Source organism: Salvia miltiorrhiza, chromosome 3 (genome assembly GCF_028751815.1).
Source record: "Salvia miltiorrhiza cultivar Shanhuang (shh) chromosome 3, IMPLAD_Smil_shh, whole genome shotgun sequence".
In the NCBI taxonomy this organism is placed as follows: Eukaryota; Viridiplantae; Streptophyta; class Magnoliopsida; order Lamiales; family Lamiaceae; genus Salvia; species Salvia miltiorrhiza.
This window is the reverse complement of record NC_080389.1, coordinates 40,647,309-40,656,214: the sequence shown is the minus strand read 5'-3', so window position 1 is coordinate 40,656,214 and position 8,906 is coordinate 40,647,309. Positions and strand designations below refer to the sequence as shown.

General features: G+C 36.0%; 1 protein-coding gene across 2 annotated transcripts; it reads left to right on the top strand.

Moving 5' to 3' along the window:
- The first annotated feature begins 206 nt into the window (after nucleotides 1–206).
- LOC131016707 (uncharacterized) lies at nucleotides 207–8,092 on the top strand. Of its 2 annotated transcripts, none has more exons than XM_057945406.1 (18): nucleotides 207–819; nucleotides 948–1,017; nucleotides 1,248–1,865; nucleotides 1,955–2,122; nucleotides 2,348–2,461; nucleotides 3,120–3,178; nucleotides 4,049–4,115; nucleotides 4,199–4,250; nucleotides 4,339–4,431; nucleotides 4,522–4,605; nucleotides 4,676–5,100; nucleotides 5,257–5,318; nucleotides 5,704–5,773; nucleotides 5,932–6,012; nucleotides 6,262–6,342; nucleotides 7,026–7,150; nucleotides 7,740–7,788; nucleotides 7,866–8,092. In XM_057945406.1, exons 1-18 carry the CDS (start codon nucleotides 773–775, stop codon nucleotides 7,920–7,922), a joined length of 2,322 nt encoding a protein of 773 aa, XP_057801389.1. In that variant the 5' UTR covers nucleotides 207–772; the 3' UTR covers nucleotides 7,923–8,092. The 2 variants fall into 2 exon arrangements, with proteins under 2 accessions (XP_057801389.1, XP_057801390.1); XM_057945407.1 differs by having other exon boundaries at nucleotides 7,026–7,154.
- Nucleotides 8,093–8,906: the final 814 nt, after the last annotated feature.

Sequence of the window (8,906 nt, the reverse complement as noted above, 5' to 3'; positions counted from 1 at the left end):
ATTATTATTTTAAATGAGATTTTATATTGAATAAAATAGGGGTATGAATAGAATTATATTTGAGAAGGACAATATTGAGACTGAAAATACGGTCCAATTCGTTTGGGTAGCCCAAACAATTACATTAGATTTGTGGGCCGATTTATGTAAGATAGGCGTCGCAGTAGCAAAAAGCTTACAGAAAGCCCGCGCGACCACTGTTTTTCAAAGCACCACAAATTACAAAATGCAAGCGGTCAACTCTAGAGAGAGAGCGCGAAAGAGAGGGAAAATCAGTTAACTGTTAGAAGAGATGACCAATCGATCACTACGGAAACTGCACTCTGCGTCGTCACGTATATTGTCGCATGCAATATGCTTCAACTCTATACGTCTGATTTTTCTGCGACTTTTGAGCTCGACACGTGTGGCTATGCCCTGCGTTTCCGCGGTTTTCAGGATTCGATATTTGAGGAAATTCTTAAGTTTTCTGAGATAGAGTGGGAGAATTATGACCGATGAGCTCGAGAATTAACTCGGATAGTCGTTGATGTTGGTTGGTATTGTAGGATCATCAGAGGATTTTGAATTCTGAGACTGTAAATTTATCGTCATCTGATTCTTCTTCCTTCCGTGTTGGTTAAATTTTGAATTTCTAGGGTAGGATTTCGTAAATTTATGTAGATATAGATCTGGAGTCGAATTAGGGAATGGTGGACAGTGTTTTTATTGGAGGGTGGGTTGATTGAAAGGTAGAGCGATATGGGCGGTGGTATTAGAATTATTGTGAAGTATGTTGTTGTCCTTGTTGAGCAAGCGTACATTATATGATGATTCCAGGTAAATTTCTAATTAATATAATTTGTATTCTAGCTTTGCAAATTCAATAAAATGAAGATGTATATATGATATACAAGCATACGCATGTGTGATTCTCTGGGAGATAAAAACAATTGAAACTTTGGCAGGGATTCCTATGGATTTACTGTGAGACCTCAACATGCCCATAGGTATCGAGAGTATTCCAATATCTATAAGGTAATCCCATGCGTATGTTATTTATCATATTTGGTGAAATGGCAATGTGACTCAGTTTCCCTTTTGTTTTTTGTGGCTTGTAGTTGAATTCTTACATTTTCTTATTACAGAACCTGTGAAGTTGATTTGTTATTTATCGTATTTGTTTGATAAACGTAAGAAAAATCTGTAAGATTAGTGGAGCAGAGTCACGCGTGCTCTACTAAAATCAATAACACGTAAAATTCCAGGAAGAAGAAGAGGAGAGATTGGCAAAATGGAAGGGATTTCTTGTGCAGCAAGAAGAGTCTACAAGGGCTAGTCATGCTAAGGAAGATGAAACTGAACCTGTGGTTTCTGAGGTTGCAGAGCAGTCACGTGATCTCGGTCAAACAGCAAGTGAGGAAAGGGATGATTCAGCTGAACAATCTGCTGCCATTTCTGAAGTTACTGCTGTTGAAAAGGTGAGCGGAGATGATGGAAATTCTAGTGAAAAGAGGTCTGAGGGAAGTGTACCTCCCAAGGAAGCTCCAAGTAACCAAAATAGAAAGCCCCGTGAGGTGAAAACATGGGCTGATATTAGTCAATCATTAAATTGCATAGACCATTTGATGAGTTTAAGAATAAAAAAGAAAGGAAGCGTGAAGCGTGAAAATAAAAGATGCGAAAATAATGACCTTCCATCAATAGACGAGGCAAGATCAGATAGTGGAGGATCTGAAGACGACAATGAGAGAAATGATAGTGCAGATGCTCCTACAGTAGAAACTAGTGCCAACGATAAACTACCCCCAGAAACAAGTTTTCCTTGGAAAGAAGAACTAGCAGCCCTTGTTCGACTAGGAGTACCTAAGGAACTTAGAGGGGAGGTACTATTACCCTTGCACCAAATGTAAGGTTCTTGAAAATACTTTTCCAGCTATGAAGCTTCTTCATGTGTTTGCACTTGATTGGGCAGGTGTGGCAAGCATTTGTTGGTGTTAGAACTCGCCGAGTGGATGGATATTACCAAGATTTGCTGTCTGTAGAATGTGATTCTAGTAGTGATGGCAAAGAGCATGATAAATCAGCATATGAAGGGAAGAAAGGAGATTTGCCAGAAAAGTTGAAGAAGCAGATTGAGAAGGTCGTTAGCTGCATGGCTCCTGGACTTTATCGTTCAATCTTTTCGATTCGTAGGTGCTACTTCTTTTAGGATTCATCTAGGATGGTCTTCAATTGCAATACCCTGCCGGATGGATGCTTAAACTTTGGCGTAGAATTCCATCCATTGTTGAACATTTTTGTTCTTTCTCCAATTCTATCCAACAATGTGTTACTAAAGGCTAATTTTCTTGTTCACTTGCTGCAGGATCTGCCTCGAACATTTCCTGGCCATCCTGCATTAAATGAAAATGGCAGGAACTCGTTACGGCGTGTGCTTTCAGCATATGCTCTACATAACCCCTCAGTTGGGTATTGTCAGGTGACTGCCTGCTGTAGGTGTTATCTGATTTTCTTCTTCTCCTCCTTCTATATTTTAAACTTTGGAGTCAAATGACTAAGAAAAAAAGATGGAAAATCTTCACAGAGAGATGGTATGAGGTGAAGCATGAACATTGAGGAAGAAATTAGAAAGCAAGATAGTAATTTATTTTTTTAGCAAGCAATGGTTTACAAACTATACATGTTAAAGGGTAAGTTTGTGAATAGAAGAGACTGGAAAAATTCTGTGTATTATAATCTATTAGATGACCTTCATACGGACATATAGACAACAGGTTGCTATCAATGAATTTTAAAGCAGATGGAAAAGTCACAAATTAGGAAACTGGGAGACAAATGTTATTTGCAATAAATACTTCAGATGGTTGCTTGATATAATCTGGATATCAGCAGAAAAGTTGAGAAGAAATGTTAGTGGTTCGAGAGCTTAGATGAAAAAGAAAACAAGACCTGTAACAAGATGGGAAAATACAAGTTTGTGGAGATATACTTTATATACTTCAATTTGCATGAATAATAACATCAATTCTGGCATCTGCATCATTAAAGTCAAACAATACTAAAAAAAAAAAAATTCTTGTTGTTTCTTAACTTTAATATTCATTTCTTGCTCTCTGTTACTACCATCACAATTTCAGGCAATGAATTTTTTTGCTGGCTTATTACTTCTGATGATGCCAGAGGAAAATGCTTTCTGGTAACCTTCAAGCTTTTATTTTTCATCATCCTGTTGGACGCATGAACTCTGATAACTTAAGGAGGGAGAAAATCAGTCATCATCATGTAGTGATTTTCAGTATTCCCTCTAGGATGATTTCTCCCTTTGTTATTGTTGGAGTTACATAACGTATTTTAGTAGTATTAGGTTTTGATTATGTTTCCTAGAAAATTATGGGAAATATATTTGGGAGTAATTTTCTGAATATTCATCAACTCCATAAAGAACCTATTTATAATACAAGAGTCCTAACTAAACTAGGAAACATAATCAGAACCTAATACTAAATACCATATATAACTCCATCAGTTATTTAGCATAGAGTAAGTATGGACATCATCTTATGTTCCTGCTTGACAAGTCAGAACTAAAGTAATTCAGTAAACCAAACATTCAAAGTGTATTTTGGCAGAAGCTGATTTCCTTGCTACAAAACCAGTAATATTATTGTTCTATTGTTTTGAGAACAGTCACAAACCATCACCAGTGTTCTTATTGAGCTATATATTCTTACACTGAAATTGTTATTAAAAAGAATACTTTAGTTTCCATGTCTGCAAGGAATAAATTATTTACCCCGTATTCTTCATGAAAGAGGATGGTCAGGATCTGGAGCTCTTTGCATCTTATTATTTTTGTATCAGTTGAGTACAAAATCATTTCATCAGAGACCACAGATCGGATAACTCTATCATGCACATTCATCTTTAAGCAAGAAATTTCATGCTAACGGATACCTGTACTTCAGCATGTGAATGCAAATTTTTGAATTTAGAACAACATATACTCATGCAGAAAATAGTAGTTAATGAGCTAATATTACCTTCTAATCTCTCACAAACCTTTCAGGACATTGGTGGGTATAATCGATGAATACTTTGAGGGTTATTTCTCACTAGAAATGATAGAATCCCAGGTTTGTGTCTCAACGAATATCATTTCTGGAAAAGTGCTATATGCTCATGTTAACAGAACCCTTAAATTTTTATTACTTGATAGGTTGACCAGCTTGTTTTTGAGGACTTGATGCGTGAAAGGTTCCCTAAACTAGGTTTGTCCTCTATAAAAAGCCTTCATCCTTTGGCTTTGTCACTCATATTAGATATACAAAGTCCCTCATCTAATCCAGTTGGCTGCAGTAAATCATCTTGATTACCTGGGAGTTGAAGTGGCATGGGTATCTGGGCCTTGGTTCCTCTCAATCTTTGTAAACACGCTTCCATGGGAAAGTGGTGTGTGTTTTTGATTGTTTTGCATAACGGGCTGAAATATATTTCTTTCCAACATAGCTCAAATTCTACACCATCTTGCCCTAATTTCAGTTCTTCGAGTGTGGGATGTGATCCTGTTTGAAGGAAACCGTGTCATGCTCTTTCGAACTGCACTTGCTTTGATGGATTTATATGGTAAATGCTACATGTTTTCTGAATAATTTCAAGTGAGACACATTAAATTATCTTCCCTTTTGATCTACAGGACCCGCTCTAGTTACAACGAAGGATGCTGGAGATGTTATAACTTTATTGCAAACACTTACTGGTTCCACATTTGATAGCAGCCAACTTGTCTTAACTGCTTGTATGGGTTTCTTGACCATTACTGAAGATCGACTGCAGGAACTGAGACAGAAGCATAGGCCATCTGTAGTTTCGACAATCAAAGAAAGAGCCAAAGGGTGTAAAAGTTTTAAAGATCCTAAAGGTCTCGCAACTAAGTTATACAGCTTCAAGCATGATCGTGGACCAATAGTAAAAGAAAACGAGACAGAAGCAGGCTTGAATGATAATTCGGATTTAGGTGAAATTCCAAGTTTGGATTCTCATTCTGCCAGCCTGGATGAGTTTCTTAAAGGCATGACCATTGATTCCGAAGTAGATTCACTTCCAGATCTTCAGGAACAGGTAGTTTGTTATCCATTTGAGTAGCACCTACTTTTCTGCTGTTTTAGAGAATTCAAATGCACGTGGCTTTTCTTTTTTTGACTAATCTAGGAACTGAGATTGTCATTAATATAATCTCTCTGTTAGAAACTCACCTTTTTAGTGTATTTTCTTTAGGTGGTTTGGTTAAAGGTTGAGCTCTGCAGATTGCTAGAGGAAAAGAGATCTGCTGTGCTCAGGTTAGACAAATAGAGAGAGATAATTTGGGTTCCTAAACTGAATTCTTGGTTTTAAAGTTTCATTTTTTTCGAGTAATATATTCCTTTTTTATCAGTTTATACTATTCATTCAGAGTTGAAGCTGAACGTTGAGGTGTTGGATTGGAATAATTATGTCATTGTTAAGGCCACACAATCGTTGCACGTTGGCACCATTTTGTTTTTGACATATTTGTTAGAAAGTCTGAATGTTTCCTTTCATACTTGGAGAGTTGTATTGATCTTCCAAGAGTCAAAGATCAATCACTAATATTCCAATTTGGTGGTCACTTTCAATGATAATCTAAAATGTTAATTTTCCTTCCCTATTTTGAAATTTCAGAAAAATGTGTTTTATCTTTTGTAGGTCTGAAGAATTAGAATCTGCATTTATGGAAATGGTTCAAGAAGATAATCGAATGGAACTAGCTGCAAAGGTTTTACAACTATTTGTCCCTTGTTACGTAGTACATATGAAAATCATGAAGCATTCATTCAATCGTGCTGTATTTCTAGTTCAATTCAATTATAACCATGACAGATGACACAGATGGATTTTCAAAGTACGCATATGATTGTTCAAAATTTTCTGCAGGTTGAGAAATTGGAGAAGGAGGTTGCTGAACTACGGCAAGTTCTAGCTGATAAGAAAGAAGGGGAGAAAGCAGTGCTTGAGGTCATTTTCCCCACTTCTCTTTCAAACATTTGCTACAGAGCTAATAATTATCTTGTTAGTGTGCATGTGTTGGCCTAGCGGTAGGAGGTTTAATGCTCAAGACCTGAGGTCCTGGGTTTGAGTCCTCCATCGCGCGGTCTTTAAAATTTTCTTTATTTACTTATGAAATTTATCAAAAAAAGAAATAAAAAAAATCATCTTGTTAGAATTAATAGTTATGAGTGCTCTTCCTTTTAAACGTTTTTGTAGGTTCTATTGAAGGTTGAACAAGAACAGAGGGTAGCTGAAGAAGCTCGACGTTTTGCAGAACAAAAACTGCAAACTCTTCAGGTTCTATACAACGTTCAAGTCCTTTGTTTTTAATAGTACGCTTGTTTACTTTGATGATTCGTTTTGGTGGTAGATAGTTTTATTGATAGAATGATGGATATAATAGAATCGATTAATATGTCATACTCCCTCCGTCCCAACGAAGATGCTACATATTCTTTTTTGGGCCGTCCCAACGAAGATGCTACATTTCTAAATGTGGAAAAAATAAGGGATTTTAATTACAGAATTACAACTAATTAATCACTCCCTTATTACCTTTTTTCTCCTACATTATCACTTTATTACATTTTCTCTCCTACTTTATCACTTTTATACTACATACTTAAAACACTAATTTACAACTCCTTAAATCCCTTGCCGAAAAGAAATGTATCATCTTGGCTGGGACAAAGGGAGTATTACTTAAATACATTACGAAGAAAGAGATGCCTAAATCATATCCCATTTCTTAAAATGGGGATATATGTTAATATATTATCCTTTGTCACTCAAAACAAATTTATCAAGGGGCATGGTTATCCCGATTTTATATGAAGAGAAGTAGATTTTGGGACAAAAATGGAAGGCCTCTCATAATACACTTTTATCCACCAAACTAAACAAGGCCTTAGGACTGTTTTTTGCTCTTCATGACAAAATCAAATGATACTTTTGTTATAATATAATATATATGTGCACAGGAAAAGTATGACAAGGCCATGGCTGCCCTAGATGATAAGGAGAAGCGGGTTGTTATGGCAGAGACAATGCTAGAAGCAACATTGCAGTATGAATCTGGGCAAAGTAAAGCCTCGTCTTCGCCTAAGTGAGTAAGCACCCTTCTTTAACTTCTTTTTCAAACTTCTCTATAGATCCATTTCTGTTAACAACAACTTGCATTAGTTTTATCTGAATTACAGCAAGATTCATCACCTTATTCTCAAGTAGTTTGGAAAAGCTAATGACTTCACGTTTATACTATTGTAGAAGTGTGTTACCTATAACTTCTCTTACATATTTTAAATTTCTAAGGATAACTTTTTAATTTATATATATATTTATTTGATATAAGGACCCTCCAAAAAAATATATCTGATATAAGGGCGAAACATGCGATATTTAACAATTTGATTTGCTTTACTTTTGTGAATCATCTTAGTAGTGTAATAATCGTATTGCAGTTTTGCACAGATTCACATAAACAAGTTGGTGTTGGTGATGATTTTTTGCAATAGTGAAACAAGTCGTACATATAAGGACTTCTATACTAGAAAGTATGCTGATTTCTCTGGTCCACGTTTCTAAACAAACTTTGTCCTAATAAAGATGTTGTGATTATTCTTTTTTTAATTATCTTCCTCTTTTTGTATAATTTAATCTCATTTTCTAACATCATACTTAATTTTTCCTACTAGTTCAACAAAAAAGACTGGTCTACTCTCGTTTGGCCTTGGTTGGAGAAAGGTAAGTCTTAAGCTTCTTTCTCCAAATATTTTATTTATGTGCTGGTGTAGGTGTAAACAATCAAAGTGTGTTGACAGGGGAAAGACGATACTGACAATAATGTGCCTGATGATAGCGATGGCCATCAAGAATAGAGAAGAAGAAAATTACGAAAAACTTACTATAGTGAAATTTATGTTGATAGAAATGATGTACATGATGAAAATTGAAAGGGATACGCTCATACACTACAATAGTCTTTTTACATTCTTCTAGTTTGTATGTGTACGATGTGGTAATAAACACTAGTTGTTTGGCATTGTTATTGATTGCTTGCATTTTTTATCACAATTTACAGCTACTAATTGGTTGGAGAATATGGATGCTGCCTCTAAATTCGTGTTTGTATATGTAAGGATAGAGAAAACTATATATTAGAGTCATCTCATAATTTTGCTACCAGACTTTTTTGTTTAAGACAAAAATCGAACTTATATTTCACTTCAAATCGATATGTACAATATCAAGAAGCCAAGACGGAATTCGACTTTCAAATCATTACAGTCCAATAATACAAAGCAAAATTCGCAAGCGCATGAGCTGCGCCATTTGCTTCTCTGTGGGCATGAAGAAAAAAAAATCAAGAATCAAGTGCTTCCCAACATGCTTGAAAACCTCCCATAAATCATCACATAGGGAATCCGATCCACGATAGGTTGTTAGAACCGGGTACACGATCGAGATATTACAAAATAAATAATTTGAGAAAATACAACTCAAATAATTGTATACAACTGAAATATACTGTATAAATAAATTATACGTATAGACTAAGTCGAGTCGAGATAAATCTCTTCCCGCAAGAAGATTATCGCCCCGGTAGTGCTCTTCGGTTTAGGCGTATCTTCCCCAAAGGTAAAACGACTTCGTCTCGTCGGATGTAGCACCACAATCCGGCGAGCTCCGGCGAACTGAATAGGATCAAGAACTGAGCACAAGTGTTGTGCAGAGAGTGTGTGCGTAGAAATGGCAGAATACAGTATTTCTTAGTGTATTACTGCAAGCTCTCTCAGAGGCCTATTTATAGGCACTGTTGGTAAAGTATGATTCAAGACCCTTGATTCTACTCCGACGGCTGG